Source organism: Cygnus atratus, chromosome 12 (genome assembly GCF_013377495.2).
Source record: "Cygnus atratus isolate AKBS03 ecotype Queensland, Australia chromosome 12, CAtr_DNAZoo_HiC_assembly, whole genome shotgun sequence".
NCBI classification, from domain to species: domain Eukaryota; kingdom Metazoa; phylum Chordata; class Aves; order Anseriformes; family Anatidae; genus Cygnus; species Cygnus atratus.
Window position 1 is genome coordinate 13,848,895 of NC_066373.1, and position 21,502 is coordinate 13,870,396.

The following is a 21,502-nucleotide window of genomic DNA, read 5'->3' on the forward strand; positions in this document are numbered from 1 at the left end:
TCCCCCGGCGCGGCCTCGCCTGACGGCCGCCGCCCGGCGCTTTTTCAGCAGCCGCAAGTGAGGTGAGCGGCGGCCCCGCGGCGCGGGGGGGGGCGGCCTTTACCCCCCCCCCCCCCCCCCCCCCCCCCCCCCGTTCATCCTCCGCCCACCCCCGGTGCTGTGGGACCGGGCGGCTCCCTACAGCCCCGGGGGGGCGTAGAGGGAGGGGGGGAGGTTGGTTTTTTTTGGAGGGGTGGGGGCGGTTGCTATGGTGATAGCGCTGGGGCTGAGGGGCCCTGAGGGGGTCGGGGGGTCCTGAGGGCTCCGAGGGGGTTTCCAGCTTTCTCTCACCACCTTTTTTCCCTTCCTCGCCTCCCCGCAGGGGTCCGGCGCCGCCGCTGCCCGTGAGCCGGGGCCTCCGCGCCAATGCTGGACCTGGAGGTGGTGCCCGAGCGCTCCCTGGGCAACGAGCAATGGGAGTTCACCCTCGGTAAGTGCCCCCCGGGGCTTCACCCTGCCCCCCCCCTCCGTCTGTCCCCGGCTAAAACCAGCACCTCACCTTTCTCTCTTGGATTAATTGACCCCCTGAGCTGCTGTGGGGCACCTCACAGCTCCGCACGCCGCCCCCTGCTTTGTTTACCAGCTGCCAGGCTTTCCTCCAGCCCCTCACCGTCTTTTGTCTTGCTCTCCTTGGACCAGGCTAACCCGGGCCCCAAAAAGAAGGCAGGGATGTGCCGGCTGCGGGCTGAGTGTCACCTGCCAGGTGATAGCAGCACTGTGGGAATGCTCAGCCTAAGTGCTGTGCCTCCCTCCAGACCCTAAATATGAGCTGGGTTTCACAATTTCTTTATGTCGTTGCTGGGTTGTGACATCGGAGCAGGGAAGGCAAACTTTTGAGAGACTTTCTCAGGGTTAGATAATAAGTATTTTCCCTTGCAGCAGCTCTTATTTTTCATCTGCGAGGCTCTTGTCCACCAGCCGATCCTCCCCGTGCTGCAGTGAGGAGGGAGAATTTCCCCCAGCCGATACAAATTTGGCTGGTGCTAGCCCGAGGCACTTAGGCACAGAGCTGGAGCGTCCTCAGGTGACTCGTGCCTTCGGGCGAACTGTGGTAGTCCCTGAAGTTCTCAGAAAACACTGCAGCTGTTGTGTTTTTCAAGGGGTTGTTTGAGGTGCCACCATGGGGCTCTTTTTGTCAGAACTCTCCATCTTTGTTGCTGGTGTTTGTTAGCGGTAACAGTAGTTTGGCTGAGGTAAACAGGGCTCTGAGTGTCGGCCAGAACTTGAGTTACAACACTGCTTCTGCTGCTGTTGTCACCTGTGACAGCAGGGGGACAGGCTTAAAAGAGCAGCACACAGCTTCCATGAATTTCGGTTACGCCAAGGGAGCGGTGCTGTGGTGTGGAGCTGCTGATGGGAAACCCATGGGACACAAAGGGCTGTTTGTGCCTCTGCGGGCTCCGAGCGTGGTGGTTAGGGAGCGTTAGAATGGTTTTGGGGGCTAATTATAGCAGTACCTCGGTCCCACCCTTCTGAAACCTCGTTGATCTCCTCATACCACTGACGTGTTCCCGTGTTCTCTCTGCTCTGCATGACCTTCTGCGATCCCTTAGTGTCTGTGTTACCTGAAAATAAATGTGATCTCAAATTATATCCCCTGGCAGTGCTCGTGAAGATACGCTGCTGACTCCTCCTCCCCAATTCTCCTAGTTTTTTTTTTTTTTAAAAGATTGTTTTCATTTTCCCAAGCGCCCTCAAAGAAGCCCGTTAACACAATCCCATGGCTAAAATTACATGCTGTGTCTCCGTCTGTGTGTACACACACATAGATGTGAGAGGGAGGAAACCCGGCTGTAATTCTTGGAGTAAACATAGCCACCACGTGATGCGTCTCATATATAATTAGCACGACCTGCTGGTGCGGAGCAGGAGGCTGACTAGGCATTGAGACACTTTGTCCTGCGCGAGTGCTCCTGTCTGAGAGCTGTCTCTGATACCTCTGGCCAGGCTGTGCGAGCGGTACCGAGGCTGGAAGCGTTTGTGTAAGCGGGCTTCTTGCTGCCCGTGGTGTTCCTTCCACTCAGTGTTTGTTTAGAGCCGCTCTTAGCAGCACTCATGGCAGCCCTCCTGACCTGCCGCTGCCTCTGGCTTCCACTCTTGTACCCACAGCGGAGATGACAGAGGGGAAATGCCAGGAAAATTTTCTACGTGAGTTTTTGGATGCTGTTTCTGGCTCCAGCATTGACTCACTGTGTGAGCAGAGTGCTAAAAAATTTGAGTGAGGCTGAGTTTTGTGTTCAGTTTGGTACCTGGGTCGCTGCTCCTCTCAGGCCACATTCCTGCCTTTTTAAAAGAGAACAATTAAATACTGATTTTGCAGTGCCTATAGCTGTGTTATTAGTGTTAGACATATAATTTCTCAGGCACACTTCTATTTCTCTTGCTTTCTAGACTTTCTTTGCCTACAAAGATTCACTTCCCTTTGTTTGGGCATTATGACTTGCTGACTTTTGCATTTTCTGGTCATCTTTTTACCATCTGTATTCGCTCCTCCTCTCCCTGCCCCTTGAAGCCCCAGAGTCGGAGGGCTGCCCACCTTCAAGCCATGCTGTTGGCAAGCAGTGCACCTGCGAGGAGTATCTTGTGTCCCCACCCAGCGTTTAGAGAAGGGGAAAGTCTGTGCCAGGAGAGTCCTAGCGCCGAGCTTTGTGTGCTTTATTTGCCGTGGCTTGCTTTGGTTGCCTGTCCCATGCGCTGGAAGCCCTGCGAGCTTCCCAGTTCCACACTGGTGAGCGGGGAAAAAGAATTCTTTGTTTTCCTCTTTGACTGCAATGGCTGCAGGCTGGGGAGGAAAAACGGTGTTTGCGTGTCTGTGTGTGAGAAGGGTGGAGAAAAACAGCCTAGTTTCTTCGCTCCCTCCTCGCCTCTCTGCTAAGGGAGGCGAAGGGAGGGTACTGGCTCCTCCGTGTGCAGTTCAGGTTCTGGGACTGCTCCCGGAGAACTTCAATTCCTGTTCGTAGCTTTGCTGAGCAGTTGCATGGCAGAACCCACTTGCTTCCCAGTTAGCGAAAACTGCCTGAAATAAGCCCTTGCCCATTTGCTTCCAGCGTGAGAAAGCTGTGAGTAAGAGTCACATGAGCTGTCTGTTTGCACACTCACGGCCCCAGGATTGCATCAGTTTACACCAGGCTCCAAACCCCCCTCTACCTCGTGTTCGCTTCTTCTCCCCGCGTGTTTTAATGACACCTTACCAACCCCTGGCACTTGCCATCAGCGTCCAGCTTCCTTCAGCTTGCTCGCCGGCTTTGCTGAGCCTTGGGCATTTCTTTTTCAGGAGGTTTAATGGTCATACCCCTGCTTGTCTCCCGAAACCCGGACTTTGAAAATGGGCTTTTTGCTTTTTGGGGGATGGTAGCTTCTTCTGGGTTAAGAGATGCGTGGCTCTTGCAGGAGCTTCTTTGATCTTAGCTTCTTGCTGTTCCTTATGTTTCTGTTCCATTTTGAAAATATTATCTAGTACATAACTGGCTTCTCCAAACACACTCCAGGATTCAGCTGCCTAGACTACAAGGCAACTGCTATTTCCTGGATAATAGGAAACAGTGCTGCTTTGTTGTGTCCCTCTGTGCGTTTAAATTTTGTTGCCGGTATTAAAATAATCAGTGTTCTTCTTGAATTTGTCATTTTCTCGTGTAAAACTTCCAGTCACAAAATTGCCTTTCACGTTAGCCCATGCTATTGGAAAAAACTTTACCAAAACCATTTCTGTATGGTATTTACAAACCAAACCGTGGTAGTTCTCATCTGTAAAACTCTGTTTTGCAAAATTAGATTTTTGTAATTGCAGAAAAGCTGCAGTGTACAAGCAACAGGCATGTAGCTTAGTGCTACGTAGGAAAAAAATTGTTCTCGTCTTATGCTGGTGTTGCATTAAAGCAGTACCAGTGGTGAGCTAGGGGTGTGTGATTTCTATTTGAAGAGAGAGTTTTCTTTTTTTAGTAGATAATGGCTAACAAGTACTTTGTAACACCATGCACAGACTGCTTAAACGACGTAGCTGGTATCTCTAAATCGAAATACCTGAGCTGTTACCTAAATATAAGTGCGGGTCCTGTGGTCAATTTTTCTATTTGAGGCAATTTTCTTAAAGCTTAAGAATCAGAAGTAGAGAAGAAAGGGGCAAGGGGTGCGAATAAAGTGTCAGATAACTAAATCACAATTGACTTGCAGGAATTAGGAAGGAATAAAACCTCAAAATGATGAGTTCATGCTCAAATGTGGCATTTTTAACGAGAATCCTGGGACCCGATGGTGTTTCGTTTGGAAGGACAGCTAAGGTTCGAAGCGCGGTGCAGGGGGAGGTGGCACCGTGCGGAGCCATCGCGCCTGCTGCAGGTTCAGGTGTCCTGCTGCACTTCCAAAATTTATTGCTGTAGAGAGAGGCACTGTAAAAATAGCCCTGGAAATGGTGTCGGTGTGAATGGTGACATTGGTTACTGTGGCTGAACCAGGTGTAGTGTGTTTAACTGTATTTTCTTTGTCAGATCTGCTGCCTGCTTTGTTAGGGAATGGTGCGTGTTGAAGGAACTGTAAACTAAGGAGATAAAGTCCCTTCCTCGGCACTCCTGTGGCTTCACCAGTAGCTGCGAATATTCCAGTGTTTTCTTCTTCCACGGTTCAGTTTTCTTTCAGTGTTTTCAGTCTTCCTCATACAGCTACACGGTAGCTTGTCAAGCTTACTGAAGGATGTGTGCTAAAACGCAGCCAGGAGCCTGCAGGCTGCTCCCAGGAACACCCATCAGCTCTTGTGGAGCTCAGTCCAGGCTGCTGTGTCACTCACTGGATTGTCAAAGCTGAGAATTTTCTACGTGGTTTGTAGAAAGATATGTTCTCTCGTCCGCCTAACCTTTGCTGTTTAATTTTGTGGCTCGAGGTACTCTTCTTTCTTTTGTGCCTGACAAGCTGGTGGGTAAATAATGACTTTTCTATTCCAGAAAACAGGTTTGTGCCGATACCGTGAGTCAGGTAGGCTTGTTTGTCGATTGCATACCTGGATGTTGTAATGTACTGTTTGCTGACGATGACTTTTTATCTAATCTGCAACTTTTCTGTCCAAAAATGCTGTTACCCCGTCTCTGAGCTGGAGAAATCCTCTGTTTTTACTTACAGGAATGCCCTTGGCTCAGGCTGTAGCAATTCTTCAGAAACACTGTCGCATTATCAAGAATGTCCAGGTTCTCTACAGTGAGCAGGTGAGTAGTGAGTGGGCTGCCCACATCTCTTACCTCTTTGTGCCTCAGAATTAGGGCATAATGGGGCGTACTGATACCGTGTCATGTCAACCTGCATATTCCATGCATTGCTGAACTGTTCGATCTTATAACAGCTTCAAATCAAGCTTAACCTCAACGCAGTGCCAAAATTTAACAGATACCACTTTGTAGATGTGGTGGTAGAGCAGTTTTGGTTTTACTTTATCAAAGGAAATGTTCTGCTGGATAATTCTAGTCTTTTTTTTTTTCCATTGTCATCTAGTGTGGCAGCACTTAAAAGTACCCAACCACTCATTACTTTTCACTCTCATGTTTGGTTTGGGTGTGATGAAGCCACTGAAAATGCCTCCATGCTTCTCTGGATCTGCAGTTCTGCCTGCAGAAAGGGAATGTGGTCATTTAAACCAGCAAGATGTTTTAATTGTTGTTCATAATTAAATAGTCATTAGTTCCTAATATGCTTGACTTCCATCGAAAAGGGGGCTGGAGGTGAAACCGTTCTGCTAGACCAAAAAAAAAAAAAAAACAGTTTTGTATGCCCACCTTTGCTTTGAAGAAAGTGTAAGGGGAGAGGAGATGGGGGCTGCGGAGATTTGTGGCTCTCCAGATGTGTGTTGTGTGAAATGCGCATTAATCAGGAGATTTTATGCATGTGCTGTAGATCTCTGCATCAGGGAAAAGGCAAAGGCTGCCAACAGTTCATTTTATATCAGGAGTACTGATTGGGGCCTCATGCTTTTGCAGCGAGCACTGAATGACTAAGGAGCAAGCTCAGCTCTGGTGGTTTGCTGCTGGATACATATCTGATGTAATTAGATGAGTTATCCTTTTTTGTTTCAGATTATGGAGATTTCTGGCTTTCATGCTGACAGAATATTTACTTTGCACATTGAAAACTTAGCTCCTCGTATATAAGGCATGGGGGCATCCATTTGGCAGCGAATGCATTCCTTGTTTTTTTGTATGCTGTGAAGGTTTTTTGTTTTTTCTTCCTACAGTGCATTCCAGAATTATTTTGAGGTTTGTTTAACTAAACGACGAGATTCCCTTTCCTCTCAGTTTTGTAGAATCAGATCAGCAGCCCTGTGCTAGAAAGCGTGGTGGGCTTGCACGTCTCATAGGTATTTTATGTCCAAAAGCTGTGTTGTGCTTGACCATATATACCAAATTTTCACTGTATCTACAGGTTTTTTATAGGTTTTGCTCCCCAAACCGTAATCGTTTTTTAATATCCGTATATTTTTTGGAGCCAGTGCCTGATATTGGTGCAGTTTTTTCCACCTGTCATTCCAGACATGCAGCTGAGTGGCTGTCCCCTTGCCCTTGTGCAGCACATCGTGCACTTCTTCTGCAGCTGGGCACCAAGACCTGCTGGGGCAGTGCTTAGGAGGTTCAGAGCTTTAAACAAACTTCACCTAGCACGGCTTTTATCTGCCTAAGCTATACCTGAACAGCCTTCATCTCTTTCCTCTCTGAAATAAAGTCTTTGAGTGCAGTGATCAAATGTTACTTCAAGTTGTGGCATCTAATTTCTGATCCTGGAACTCCAGCAGCAAGCATTTCCTTTCAAAAATTTATATGACAATTAAATGCAATTAGATCTGTCCGCAGCTCTCCTTTTAACTTGACACAAATGGGATGCCCAAACGGTGCCAAAAACATCTCGATGAACACTTTTCTGTGACTAAAGAATTTTAACTCCTTTTTGGTCGGTTTAAGTGGGGTGCTTAACTGCCTTTTCCCCAACCTCTTCCTCTGGGTTTGTGTTGGGGGGGTTGTGTAGTGATGAGGGTTTTTCCTGCAGCTTCTCGTGTGTTAGGAGTGTGACTGCGCGTTTGACCTGTTTCCTCTAGGAAGGCCTTTCCCATAGCTTCCTGACATCTCCCTTCGTACCTGAGGGTTTGTTTTGTACATCAAAAGTCACGTGAACTAAATTTGTGCCCTTGAAACTTCTCTTTTCTTAAGAAAGAAGATATGCCAGTGTAGAATAGAAGCTATTGTCTAAAATAATTATCAAGCTCTTCCTCGGATGTATTTTTTTTTTCTCATCCACTCAAAAGTACTTGTAATGCTCTTATTAGTTTTGGAATAACCTTATAAAAATTGTGCTTAGGAACCAGTGAGATACACAGAGCACATCCAATATCAGAAAAGCCATGTTGGTTTATTTTAAATGTAATCCTGCACTTGTTTTGTTTGTTGCTATATCTGTAGCCTTTCTAAATTAGTTTTATGAGGGATTTAAAAAAAAAAAAGTCAGAATCGACATTAGACCTTCTTTCTCAGGTTCATGGCTATATGAAGCCATGCTGCTTCAATTCTAGGCTGTATCATAAAAAGGTTTGCCAGCAGTAGTGAAGTATTGGTGCCACTGTGCAAGGCAACTGAAGCTGCTTCAGGGAAAGCTGCTGGAGGGACCAAGGGGAATGGGAAATCTGCACTGCGTGAGATTGGAAGCTCTCTGGCTCCTTTGGACCTAGCAATGTGACATCTAGGATCTGGTTACTTCCCCATCTGGAAGGGGTGGGAGAGGCACATGAGAATGTATGAAAGGTATCCAGGCTAGGTGACAGTGCTGACATGAGACCGAAGAGGAAATTAGGGATGAAAATTAGAATTCTGATAGTCAAAACACAGACCTCCTCCCAGAAGAGCAAGGGAGTAGCAGCTTTAAGATAGCTTATGCTTAATTCATAAAAAAGGCTGTGCCATGTGGCTGCTTACACTAGAAGCCTGAATGTGCTCGAGATGTCCCGTTCTGGTTTGATTTTCTGCTAAGTAATCGCTTGGTGCAGTTCTGGGGCAGGAGTGCTGTCACCTGCCTGTCATTTAGTCTCTTTCCTCCTCCTCAGAGGCAGTTGTGGAGGGCAGAGCTTTTTGAAGCAGGTGTTTTATATGGTAGACGATCAGATAGCTAAACGGGGACCAACTGACTCTGTGTGCATGGCTTGGACCAGCTCAGGAGCGAGCAGCTTCCAGAGCTTCGCAGCAGACGGAGGTGGCGCAGAGCCTATCCAGACACCATGAAGCCAGTGGAATGTCTCCTATTGACTCCAGCAGACTGCAAATTAAGCCTTGAGTTATTATGATTCACAGTAACTAAGGAAACCAAAATTCACAACATGAGAGTCTGAAGCCTTTCTTTTCAGGCCTGAAAAAGACTGTGACGCTCCTGGTTTCTGAAGTGGAGAGCCCTCTCACCGTCGTTCTCTCAAGTATTTTCATAGTTCTGATGCGAGGCTTTGTGAGACGGGCTGTTATTTTGTGTGCCAAGGCTGCCGCAGCTTCTCCCTGCCTGATGTCTCTGTGTGATGCTAAACTTGGAATGTTAACTTCCAAGTTTTTCGTTTTTCCCCAACTTAAAGTAACAGGCAGCTGCCCTTTTGGGAGCTCTCGCAAGGTGCAGATCCTATTTCTTGTAAGACAAGGGATTGAGAGGTTTGGCCAAATGTATTTGTGTTATGCTTATTGAACCAACAGTTGTTTTCTGAGGCGTTTTATGCAATGATATGTATCTTAACAAAGAAGCCTTAAAATACAAAGCCTAACAGCTTTTTTTTTGTTTTACAGTCACCTCTTAGCCATGACCTCATCCTTAACCTGACTCAGGATGGAATCAAACTGCTGTTTGATGCTTTCAATCAGAGACTTAAGGTAATAAAGCATCCTTCCTGTAAAGAAAGCAGTGCAGAACAAAACCCTAGGATATATTGACACTTAAAGTAGTGTAAATAAGTATGTGGCCCTTTTACACCTTTAATGCGCCATATTTAGTGCTATTGTGTGATAACGAACTGCATGTTTTGGTTTGTGGGTTAAATCTTGGTTTATAGGATTAAGACGACGTTCTACCGGGGACTGCAAGAAGACAACAGCCCAGCGTGATCTCACTTGTCCATTGGGTCTCAAGTTGCAGCAAAAGCCAGGAAAGGCCATTACTGTAGTTAAGCCTGAGATTTGAAATCAGATCATGAGTTAATGCAAACCAGATAGCGTTTTTTTTCCAAGTCGTTCCTTTGTTTGTGCTGCCATTTTGTTTTTCAGAGTAAACTTCTTATTCTTAGTTTTCAGTTGTTACATGCACAGAACGATTGTGTGGCTGTGAGTGCCTCATTTCTCTCAGCAAGCCAAATTCTGGCCTGTTGTGAGCAGCCTCCTGTACTGGCTTCAGTTTGTTCTGGGTTATTTATCTCTGTGATCAGAGTCCTCAGCCCAGCAATTCTACATCAGTGCTTTTAGGTGGCTGGGTGTTGCTGTGCCCCTCTAGGATGCTCTGTGTAGTTAAGATGCAAAATAAAGGGCAGGCTGGTTGCTAACCTCCCATGGCATTTATGTTCTCCAAAAATCTGTTTTGAAAGCGATGTGAAATGAGTTGCTGTGAGCCTTCAGAACCCAAATCAGTAGGAAATTTTAAAAAGCTTTCCTAACTGCAGCGTTTAAAAAGTGACTTCTTAGCGTGATGGTCAAAAATTCAGACTTTTGGCAAACAACCAGCTGCATCGAGCAGGGTTCCCACGTGGTGTGCATAACCTGCTCCGTGCCCAGGGACAGATGGGGGGTAATTGTGTGAGAGTGCAGCGCTCTCGCTGCCAAGCTATTTGACGTTTGAAAGCAGAAATGTGCTGTTAAATGTACAGCTAAAAAAATCAACACTTACCCTTTAGGAATATGGTGCTCACATCCCTACTGCCCAGCTTTGGAACAGCGTTAGGTGGAGCCCTGTTCCCTTTCCTCACACCTCCAGTAAAACCAGCAGCAGAATGTCACTCTCCAAAATGTCAGTCTGGTATTTCTTCATCGCAAAAAGCTCTGTTGGGATGTAGCAGTGTGCCAGATTTCAGTTTGTATTTGCCTTACAGAAGTATGTTTGTAAATTCATTCCTGTAATAGCATGATTTTCTTTTTTGTTAAGGTTGGAACTTCCAGTTACTCAGATTGCATATTTGATTTCACAGTTTTTAAGGTATCTTACAGATTCTTTGTCAGATAGATCTTTATCAGCGTAAGCTGTACTTGTAGGAAATCTTTCCAAAATAATGAGGAGTCTGAACTCAAAACTGACGTGACTTAAAGTGCATAGCTTGCTCCCTTCCACTTATTTGAATATCACGATCCTGTGATGTTTTCAGGTAAAGCTAGTGTATGCCATGGCTCTTCATTGCCAAGAGATTTTTGAGGGGGCTGGCTTTGCTGTCACTTCAACACCCAGCGTTCTAGGAAACATGCAAGAGGTTTTTGTCTTGTCTTTCTCCCCATCGTGTAGTTGTTTAGTGGTCTAGCACTGTCTGTCTTTTTCATGTTTATCTATGGAGAGTAAAGCTGTGTGAATGCTTACGGTGCTATGCATGCTGCTTGTGAAACTGGCCTGGAAGCTTTGTAGAAGAAATGCTGTGGGATCACCTCAGAAGTGAGCTTGTTTAAGAGTGGTGTAGGTGTAGAATAAGTGCAGCCTATTTTTGAGATGGCAGACTGTTTTCAGTGTTGCTCGACAGCAGCAGCAAAACTGGAAAAATCAGGAGTCTTTTTTCTTGCTTTGCTCTGTGCGTTGTTTTAAGTACAGCCTTGCTGCTGGATTTGGTTGTGAGAGGTTGAAATAAGCTTCTAAAACTGAAAGCCTTGACAGACACAAAGAATTTGGTGGTAAAGAAGTGAAGCCAGTGTTCCTCAAGAGCTCCCTCTCCTCCTTCAGGGAGTGTCAGAAGGTCTGTGCATTGTCTCTGCTCACCTTCAGGAGCCAAAGCAATGCAGGAGGCATTCCTACAGGAGTTGTGAGCTGTTGTGAAAAAGTAAATCCTAGACCAGGTTCTGAAGGCATTCTTCTACTGTGAATGTCAACAGCATCTCTTGTTCAGGCCCCTCTTCAGGGGGAGAAAAAGGTTGGTTATCCAACGTTGTTCCTTTTTTGCTGGTTGGCAAACACCTGGATGTCTCTAGGAGTCTTATCAGAAATAATTCACAAGCAGTGAGTGTGACAATACACCAGCTTGGACTCAGCTAAGACAACTGCCTTATGGTTGTGTAGAAACCCTATCACTGAACAGTCCTTGGTCTTCCCAGTGTTTGTTCCTCTGCACACAGAAAGAATCATGTTAATCTTCCTGTCAGAACAGCTGCTGAGCTTAAAATCTAACTCTAGTGCTGTGGCCTGTCGCCGTGTTTCTTCAGTCCGTGTGCCTTTCATGGCTTTTACAAGCTCTTTTGACTATATTTACATCTTGCTGAGTTTTGCTTGTTTCTTCCTTTGTGGTTAGCAAAAAGAAATGTTGACACGAATAGATCTTCTGTCTGAATTGGGGGAAGAGGCTGATGGCAAATTGGTGCCTGCTGGCTTCTGTCAGTGCCCTCCTCTCAAGGGGGGCCTTGTTTGAGCAATATACTCGTACTCATTGACTGTTTTCTCTCATTGCTTTTTGACTTGTGTTCCACCACGGCAGCGTGGTTCAGCTGAACTTCTGGGGAGTGCCCGGTGCCTTCCAATAGCTTCTGCAAAGCTAGATCTGTCTGTGGGGCGGCTTTCTCTATTTCCAGAAACCTTTTGTAGCGGCAGGGGAAGAAAAAAAAAAAGAGTAAAATCATGCCTAATTTTTCATAAAAGTCTGTTTTTAACAAACTGCTCAGTAAAGGGACATCTGGACATGTCAAACTGCATTTGACTTGAAATACTGGATAACCATTTTTTTCCAAGAAGCATAATTCAAAGTGTATTTATTAAGAAGAAAAATTAGCTTGCTCTTCTTTAAGTTGGCTTTGCCAGAGTGTTAATGTTACTCGCTTTGTGCTGTACTTGTTGCTTGTATCCTGAAACATGTGGGCTTTCTGAGCAAGCTAGGAATGCTTCGGAGAATTCTTCCAACTTTTTGAGTGAACAGCATACCACTAAATGTGGATTTTTGTTATTTATTGTTATACAGTGGTTTGGGCATTGTGAATAGTATTTTTTTTTTTTTTTTTTTTTTCCCCCTGGGGGTGACGGGGTGTGGGGGGGTATTTGCCAGGCATTTCCCAGAACCAAGACTTTCTTCCTAGCTGGTGATATTTTTAGCCCTGCTTGGTAGCAAGCTCCCTGGGGAATTCTGCTTCATGTCTAGCTGAAGAGTGCATCCTTCCAAAGCAATAAAAATCTCTCTACCTTTTCTTTACAGCAATTATGATGTTCTCCACCTCTTCTCCTGTTCCTGCTGACTCAGGAACACAGATGTAGGGTGGAAGGAGCTTGTGCTTGACGGTGATTACTCACTAAAAATCATCTGCCTAAAGCCCAGTCTAGCCTCAGGACTCAGTAACAGTCACATAAAAATCCCGTGAAATCAATCTCGGATGCAAGTTTGCACTAATGTGTTCAGAACCTAAGATCCATATCTACTATTGACATTCCTGCTACTGTCTCCAGGGGAGCACTCTGGCATATTCAATAGAGTGTAAAATATTTAATAAAGATCAGAAGTAGGTATTGGGTCTTTGGTTGCTTATGGACTGCTCTCTGGATTTTTTGCCATGCTTGAGGAGATTGCTGGGTATCTCTCTGCCTAGTGTTGAAATGGAATGTGACCACTTGGCTTTGCTGGGTTCATTGTTCCCTAAAGAAAAGGAGTGGGAAAGTTGAAACAGTGCAGTCAGCACAAGCACTTACTACCAGGTACAGGTATTCTTCGGGTTAATAAGAGTAACCCAAAGAATGGCCTACTGCTTGGTATTCCTTATAGAATCCCCGAATTCGAGGATCCCCCTAATTCACTCACCTTTGATCTTGCCTAAGAGAAATCTGTGCAGAAAGCAAGATGCTGCTATGCTAGTGAAAAAACTGTCTGCAAATCAACACTGATCGGCGCAGGGTCCAGACGGACTGCACTGAGCCTGTAGTTGTTCTTCAGGACTTGTTTCAGATGTGCAGTTGCTAAATCAGGTTTTGGAGTTTTGTCTCTGTCAGTGTGATTGATCCTAGCAGAGTTGTTAGCTAGTCTTGCCTATTTGCCCCGTTACAATTTGCAAGCACAGTAATGTTTCTGTTTTCTGTTTCAGGTGATTGAAGTTTATGACTTGACTAAGGTGAAGTTAAAATACTGGTAAGCGATTTAAAACTTCTATGATCTATTTTTAATTACAGTGACTAGTTTCCCTCCCTTTTTCATCCTAAATTTATTTTTCAATCGTTCTTTTTAGGAAAATAAAATAACTGTCAAAGTGTAGATAACCAAGTGCTGTGTTCAAGAAAGTTAAATTACCAGCTTAATCTTTTCCTTCAGTCTTGAAGCCTTCCTCCCATTTAAACGTGGTATTACCATTAGTAAACACTTAGAGCATCCATTTCGTACTCTTAAGGCAGATGCGTTTTGTTTTCTTTTTCAGTGGTGTCCATTTTAACTCTCAGGCAATTGCTCCCACCATAGAACAAATTGATCAGTCATTTGGAGCAACGCATCCAGGAGGTAAGCCAAAACATTTCTGAGAATGAGAAGTACACCTGCATCGACAGACCTCTTCCTATAAAGTCTTGCCTGTAAGTCTGCCTGGAGAAATGTGTGGAGACTTCAGTTGCCAAATGACTTGAAGCTGTGTTCCACAGCAGTCATGTTCGTGTCGCTGGGTTATCATACAAAATGAGTCACAATTCAACGTACAATGTATTTAAGTGGAATAGTGAGGCAGAGAGTCGTTGGCACACAAGGCTGCTCTCAGATACCACTAATGATTTCTCTTGAACTGCCAGTACCAGAGAACTCAGAGCTGTGGTGCCGGTGTTTTTACACATTCTTACGTGTGGTCTGCTCTCAAGTGGCCTTAGGGATTAAGTATACCATGAACATACAGACGCAGAGCTGGCCAGGGCTGCTTGCTCAGGCTCTGTGCTCTGAGAACATGGTGATATTCCTCCTAGGCTGGGATCAAGTCTGAGCCCGTGTGTAACTGGTTTGCATCTCCCTGCACCTCTTTCCTGTTACTGGGAGCACTGGGGAGGTTTGCAGCCAGCCTAGGTTCAGCGTGACCAGAAGCAGGACAAGTTTGGTTAACCTGACTTGAACCTACAGTGGCTCTTGCGGAGATATTTGGCTTTTCACCACCTCTGTAGCAGGAAAAGTGCTTTCTTTAAGCTCCCTGTTCACGTGTGAAAATTGAGAGTTTGTTTTAGGGCTTTGTTAGGTGATGAAAATAAACGGTGAAACTCTGAAGAAGAGGATATTTGTAATTAAACTGCTCAGGATCCTTCAAGAAATGGAGTCAAACTGGCATAACAAGAAAGATTAACTCCATGTAGCTTAGATACCCTTTTTAGAGCATCTTTTCTTATTTTTAGCTTAACTGGGTCTATTTGCAGTAGCCGAGGTGACCCCAAATAGGCTGGCATTCCTTCTGATTGATGGCGGCTGCATAGCCAGTCCGTGCCTGTTCTCTGTAGGCAGTTCTTGCACATCACAGAACAGGGTTTAACTGTGGAGAGTCATGTGGCTCAAGTAATATCGTTGCATAAAAGCCTGCTGTAGTAGTTGAATATCAGATTGAGATAAATGAAGTTTGGAAGACTGCAGGGCATAATACTCCAAGGACCAGAGTCAGCCTTTTTAAATTTCACTTCAGTTGTGATCTTAGCATTTCCTCTTGGGCAGGAACTCTGAGAGCTACGGTCAGCTATTACAGAGGTAGTGTGTACGAGAACTTAGGTTGAGTTGAGGCAGGGTAAAAGCGGCTCCTTTTCTTTGTCAGAGAACAAATTAAAATTATAAGCTGTCAATGATTTATTTGCAAATATTTAGAGGAGAAAGCGCTTGCAAAATTGTGATATTAAGAACCTTAAAAAAACGCTACAGCTTACCCCAGCTGTAAGCATTGTTTATGATAGGAATAATACATTTTATTCCTGCATTAAAATGGTATATAAGCACTTAAAAATGTAGTTTGGCATCATGCATCCTACTTTAGAGTTTGTCAGATCTTGTACACCTGTCATTCGATTAAGAAAACTTACATGCATACTTTATCAGATGGTGGTCTTCGTCTGGAGACATGTACCTATGAAAGCGTGTTTAAGCTGTTGGCCTCAAGTACCATTTCGCTAGTGCAAAGGCTTATTCAGTGTCTCTCTGAAAATTCAGTATTTTATTAACAACCTACTTAGCTGGAGTAAGTGCTCTATAGTAAGTAGTCTGACAGTGAACAGTGTTTGAACTGTATCACGTAGCATGAATTTTTGGTAAATTTTTTCCTCTGTTTTCTAAAACATAAGAGAAGCAAACCAAAACAAACAATAGTTTTTAGCATGTGGGAAGGATGATGATGGTGTTTTGATGCCCCAAAAAAACTTGAGTTGGTTTGGGGAAAGGTGGGAAGAGAAACTTATCCCCATCTTAATGTGACACGAATACAAAATGTCAGTCTTTATGGCATAGTCATCTCTCTCCTCTTCTTTGTACTGTTACTCCCCTCAAATGTGTTCATCATCCCCCAAAAAAGCAATTCAGGCCCTTTAACTTTGAAAGTATTTCACTGTTTATCTCTGTGCATTAACATCCACTAGAATTTCATAACAAAATGTCGTCTTTCACTTAAAACCCAAGTGGTTGCAGCAGAACTTTCCTGCCACAGGACACAGTGATGGTTTCAAAACATATTTCAAAAGGTTAGCAACAGTTTTGTGTTGAAACCTTTAGTGAGCAGTTTTGGTTTTGCCAAATCAGTGGTTTAAAAAAAAAAAAAATCAGAAAAATTGTAACCGCCTTCGTTACCTTTTGGATAATGTTAGTATGAAAAGTTGCAGTGTCTTTGCCATGGAGCTGGTTGAAATAAGAGCACTCTGGAGGTCAATAGCTCTGTCAAAGCCAAGATTTTATTTCACTTTTCCATCTTCCTTCCGTGGTCTTCTGACCTGAGCTCCTGCTGGGGAGCAGTTGCTCTTGCCAGTGGCTCTGTTGAAATCACATCCTGTTCTGCGTCCTCGTGGAGGCGGCTCCTCGCCCGAGCGCTGTTTAGCGTGGGTAAGGGTTGTGGGATTGAGCCGAAGTCATGAGGAGAAAGAAAACATCCTTCCCTCCTGCTGCTGCGGCCTCGCAAGGAGCAGGGGAGGGTCCCGATTTCCAGCTCTGTAAAACTCACTAAGACTTCAGAGGTTGCCTGGGCTCTCCTGGGGTGCCAGAAGAGCCTTGTGCTTGACACGAGTGGGACTTGGCTGTGGGATCTGCCTCTGCTTTTATCGGGACTGTCTCTGATCCTCAGGCTTGCTGATAGCTGTTGTTTGTCCCATCCAGCTCCACGGAAACTTTTCCCAGCTGCTCACACTCTGCTGCTTTCCTGGAAGGCAAACTCCCTCCCCTTCACTGCCTGGAGTGCAGCAGCAAAGCAGCAGGCCTTTTGCTTCCGTCAGCTATTTTTAGCACAGTTAGGCTGCGGGGGACCTGTGCAGTAAATCCAAAAAACCCACCACCAGCAAAAAAGCAACATAGGTAGTTGTGACATAAGGTCTTGAGGGACACACTAGAGAACATCTTAGGGATTAAAAAGTTCCTTGCCCTTTAAACCTAAGCATCAATAAACATTGCAGGGGATGGGAACTGATGCGATTTGTATAATCAGATATCACACTTGGCATGACTAGGGGAAAAACGCTTCTCCAGCTGGCTGTGGGCTTTGGAAAAGATGCATCATAATTTATCACATGAGAGATTTGTGTAATTTTCCTGCAGATCAAAACATTTCCCTCTCCCCACATGTTCTGATGGGAGTGGCAGGCAGGGGAAAATGCTCTTAACCAGCACATTCTGCAGAAAAGGCAAATGATGACTTTTGAAAGCTTAATGCCTATTGCCTAACCATTATGTTTCTGTCTGGGCAGTCTGGCATCATCCAGATATCTTGTGACATGTCTCTGAAGCTGAACATTTAAAAGCCACTTTGTTTAAAAATAATAATAAAAGAGCCACAGTGGAATGAATTTTCTCTGTAAATGATGAACTGCTGTGTCTTCTTAAATGTGAAAAAAAAAAGGTTTTCTTAAAATGTGGAAAAAAAAAGGGGGGGGGGAAGAATAGTGAACCAATTTCCTTTGTAATTTCCTTTGGTAAAGTGGAAGAAAGGAGCTTCTCTTGGAGTGTTTCTCTTTTTTTTTTTTTTTTTTTTTTTTTTCTTGCCTCTGGTGTTTTCAAATGGTTTTGCAAGTGAACCAGCTCGTGTGTCAGAGGAGCACTGTGTCCCTCCCAGCAGCTACCAGGGACAGGTTGAAGTTTGGTAGCATCAATCCCAAATCTGTTCCCAAGCTCCCAGTCCCCTGGGATCGTCTCTCAGTTTTCCAGTCTCACAAGCCAGTATGTCGTCTTAAAGTAAACACTGGAGTGACTTTCTTTGCTGTTTATAGATGATGTTGAGCAATTTATTGCAGTAAATTGGGACATCTCATGATGTGATGACAGCCGGGAGCCTGTGCGTTCTAATTTATTACTGTTCTCTGTAAAAGCTGGCCTATTGACAGGTGTTTCTGATGATGCTATTTTTAATTATCGTTGTAAATGGCCTAGAACCTGTGTGTCAGAAGCACTTCCTCCCAGTGCTGTCTTACTGGGGAAGACAGCTAGCTGAACTGGGGCACGGGACCTGGAGCTCCCTGTGGGACAGGCACCTGTGAGCTCCCCCCCCAGCACCTTGCTTCCCAGTGATGTGAAATCCTGAATTTCTCAATGTTCTGGGCACATCTGTCTGAAAGACCTCTTGGTCAGTGTTGTACAAGTGTTTCACACCACAAGAAAGAGTTGTTTAGCTGCTTAAACTGTTTTAGGGATGTTAAGGTATGACTGTGTTGCACTGTATAACTGAATTGTTAGAGACGTGTTAATGCCCACAGGCTTACATAGGCAGCTCTTATTTTAATGAATTTAAGGTTCTTATAGCTGTGTTTCTACTGCAGCAGATTAAAAGCAAACCAACTATTGTCCTGTGTAACTGTGTTCCTCCCACATGTTGAGATCTGGTAAATTCATTGACCTGATGAAAGCGCTGTTAAATCTGAACTGGGGAGTTTTGTGTTTATTTTCGTAACTCTGGTTTTCCTTTCTTTTTCCTTTTTAGTGTATAATTCAGCTGAGCAGCTCTTTCACCTCAATTTCAGAGGACTATCGTTTTCTTTTCAGTTAGACTCCTGGACTGAAACTCCGAAGTACGAGGTCAGCAATCCTTCTTGGTTAATGGGTAGTCTTTTTGCCTCTACGCTACTTGCAAAATATCACCTACAGCGTGTCTAGCCTGTGAGCAAAAGAAGCCAGTAATTTGGAAGGAATTTAACTCCTTAGTTGTGCTCTTATTCATGCTGTGTGATCATTTTGAAGTTAAACGTTTTCCTTCTTTTAGCAGGAGGCATATGCTTAGAGGTTTTGCTTGCATCATGCACTGGGACTAGCAATTCTGTTGTTGAAAGGAGCCTTCTAAAAATACGAGCACTCTCTATGCAAATACATAAATATTAAGCAATCTAATCGAGGGCTGTTCTTTTATCAGATATTTTTGAATCTCATCAAAGTGATTATGCAACAAAACTAGGGTAGAGTTCATAAAATCTATCTTCATCTTAAGTGTCCTTCAGTACGAGTGCTTTTAGAAAGCCAAGTGAACGAGCTTTATTTGTAATGCCTGTTTGCATGTTCACCAAATGTTTGGATGAGTTACTGAATGATTGAATGTGCTACTGTGCTCTCTGAAATCTTTGCAAATCACTGTCTATAGTGGAAACAAGTACAGGTCTTCTGTGATTTCCACCTGTACTAATGAAAATGTGCATATAACTTGTTTTGTATGAGGCTGTAAACAATTTGTTGTATTACCTATGGTCATCAGTTCAAAAAGAATGCTTGCAGTATGGTACTAGTAATAAAAAGGAACATAAACAGTCAAAACCAAGTGGGGGGAAATCAAGCAACATGATGGCATGTGTTTTTATGTCACAGCCTGGTGCTTTAGAAATTGTTTCAGCATACTAGAGAGCAGGGAGGTGTTTAGGGAAAGTTACCATTTAGCAGTAGCAAAGGTCAGTTGGGTTCAGAAATGCTAGAAGGTAAGCTGAAACCTAGTGATAAACCAAAAAGAACGAACATCCCAACCAAGTAGAAGCTTTTCACTCAAGACTTGCAAGGGCATCTCTGAGTGAAATGGCTGAGCTGCGAAGACAGTCAGTTGTTATATCAAAGATTTGGAAAGATGTATAAAAAAGTTACTAGAATCAATTCTAGCCATTGCATCTCTGCGTCTTGATGTGGTAGGTGCTTCAATTGACTAAGAAAATAATGAAGGACGGTTACAGAAAGCATGGTACAAATATGCTTTGAGGGGGATGTGTTGTGGTGCTTGGGGATGATCCAGTTCTTTCTACCTGTTAAAATATTGGAGAAAATTATTTATCTAGTCATTTAAATGTGGTTAGTAAAAATGTTGTTCACACAGTGAAAAACAAAATTCTCAAGATTAAAAACAGAAATAGTTGGATAGAATAGGTTTGAAAACAGGGTAGTATAAAATAGTCCACAGGGAAGACCATGTGTAGAGCTCTTCAGAGACGACAGTTAGGACAGGCTGAATAAAGAGTGAAATGAGAATTGCAGATGTAAAAATCTTTCAAGTTTAGAGAGAGTCATGTAGGAATGCAAAACTAGTCAAAGCAGCATAGTCTTTGCCTACGTAAAAGAAAAAATCTGGAGAAAACCTTGGGGTTTTGATATAATTAGTAACAATCTGCAGGTAAGGAGATGATGGAAAGCCTGCTCACTGTTTCTGTTAAGAAATGAGCCATGTATCTAGCAGTCAGCTACTTTAGAAAGCTGTTAGTGCGCTTTGAGGTGGTTGCGTTCAGAGCAAATTCAGAGGATCGAATTCAGAGCATCTCTAGATCTGATAGGTGTTGGAGGTTCCCTTCTAAATACCTACAGCAGTGAAACTCATTCCTCTGGGTTATTTTTTTCTCTAGGAATAGATTTTTACATTATCCTTACGTGATGTCCTGCTAAAATTGACCAGGATAATGGTTTGCATCTCATGCATGTTATTTTTGTTGTCTCTTGGGACAAAATCAGTTTGTTCTGCACTGGCAGCATGAATCTGACTTCTTGGGGACTCTTTCTATTTGATGAGAGCACTCTAAATCCCTATCAAAACGGTGCATATAAGAATGGGGTGATAAGGAGAGTGGAAAAGCTATGTAAAGAATGAGTGTTCATCAGGTCAAAGCATTTTGCAAACCAGTAAAAGTGTTAAAAGGATGAAATTAACGCAGTGGAAGAGAAAAAACAAGTTCTACCTGTAAGAGCTTATTTCTCAGAACTTAAATACAGCCTAACAGTACAAATACTTTTCTATTGCTAGCTGCCAGTGATAAAACCAAGAAAGCCTTAAATTGTCAGTACACAGATGGCTAATTGACAAACTAGTGCCATCTCTTGGTGGATAAATGTAGCGAGCGTTTCACCCCAATTTAGGAATCCAGAAGTAGTGTGATGTCAACTAACACTGAGTTGTAGAAGGTTGAATCTTTTATTTTTTTAACCCCCGTGTCTTTGGCTAGAGACTTACCTGAGTTGGTAAGCGTATACCGTAGTTCCAAGGTAATATTTGACCTGAATTTTATCTAATGCGTCACGCAACAAGAATCATTTTCTGTATCCACAGCCTAACTTTGCCCATGGTCTGGCGTCTCTGCAAATTCCGCACGGTGCGACTGTGAAACGGATGTACATCTACAACGGGAACAGCCTGCAGGACACCAAGTACGTACAGCTGCTCACGACGTTTGGGTCATTTACAGTGTGCTCTTTCTTCCTCATTTAGCTAGGGTTTTGCAAATGCTAAATGTAATTACATCCTTAGTTCAGTTTGGGTCTTTTGTGAATTCTGTAGCGTGCAGAATGCCTTTAGATACCAGTGTATTTCTAATTTCCACAGGGATTGTCCTCCAGCCTTGTAATCGAGTGCTGGTTTGATTTTTGGTGTTGTAATACCGGCTTGGCTCAGCTACTATAGGCTAACTGAGCTGAACTGAAAATCAATTCATGAGGCGAAGGAGGAAATACAGCGAATCCAGAAAGAGATGAGGCTAGATTATTCTTGCTCTGTGTTTTGTTTGCATGCTTATGACCTATCCCTAGACAAATCAAACCTGTGTGGTAGGTGGTGAGTTGTTTTGTAGTGTATTGGTATGGGGTATGTCATGGCAGGGTCCTGCCACGGGTTAAACTCTCTTGCTATATAAAAATAAACTGTGTCTTCAGACTGAAGGCATATGTAAAATC

At 44.0% G+C, this 21,502-nt stretch overlaps 1 protein-coding gene across 2 annotated transcripts in view; it reads left to right on the forward strand.

The window, feature by feature from the left end:
• Window positions 1–21,502, forward strand: part of PHAF1 (phagosome assembly factor 1) — a 35,173-nt gene continuing 13,671 nt past the window's right edge. Inside the window, exons 1-8 of one of the 2 annotated variants that reach the window (XM_050713236.1) lie at window positions 1–62; window positions 362–469; window positions 5,149–5,231; window positions 8,823–8,906; window positions 13,272–13,315; window positions 13,599–13,678; window positions 18,300–18,394; window positions 20,883–20,980. In XM_050713236.1, coding sequence (XP_050569193.1) covers window positions 406–469; window positions 5,149–5,231; window positions 8,823–8,906; window positions 13,272–13,315; window positions 13,599–13,678; window positions 18,300–18,394; window positions 20,883–20,980 — 548 coding nt within the window. In that variant the 5' untranslated portion in view covers window positions 1–62; window positions 362–405. The other variant, XM_050713237.1, reaches the window with a different exon arrangement.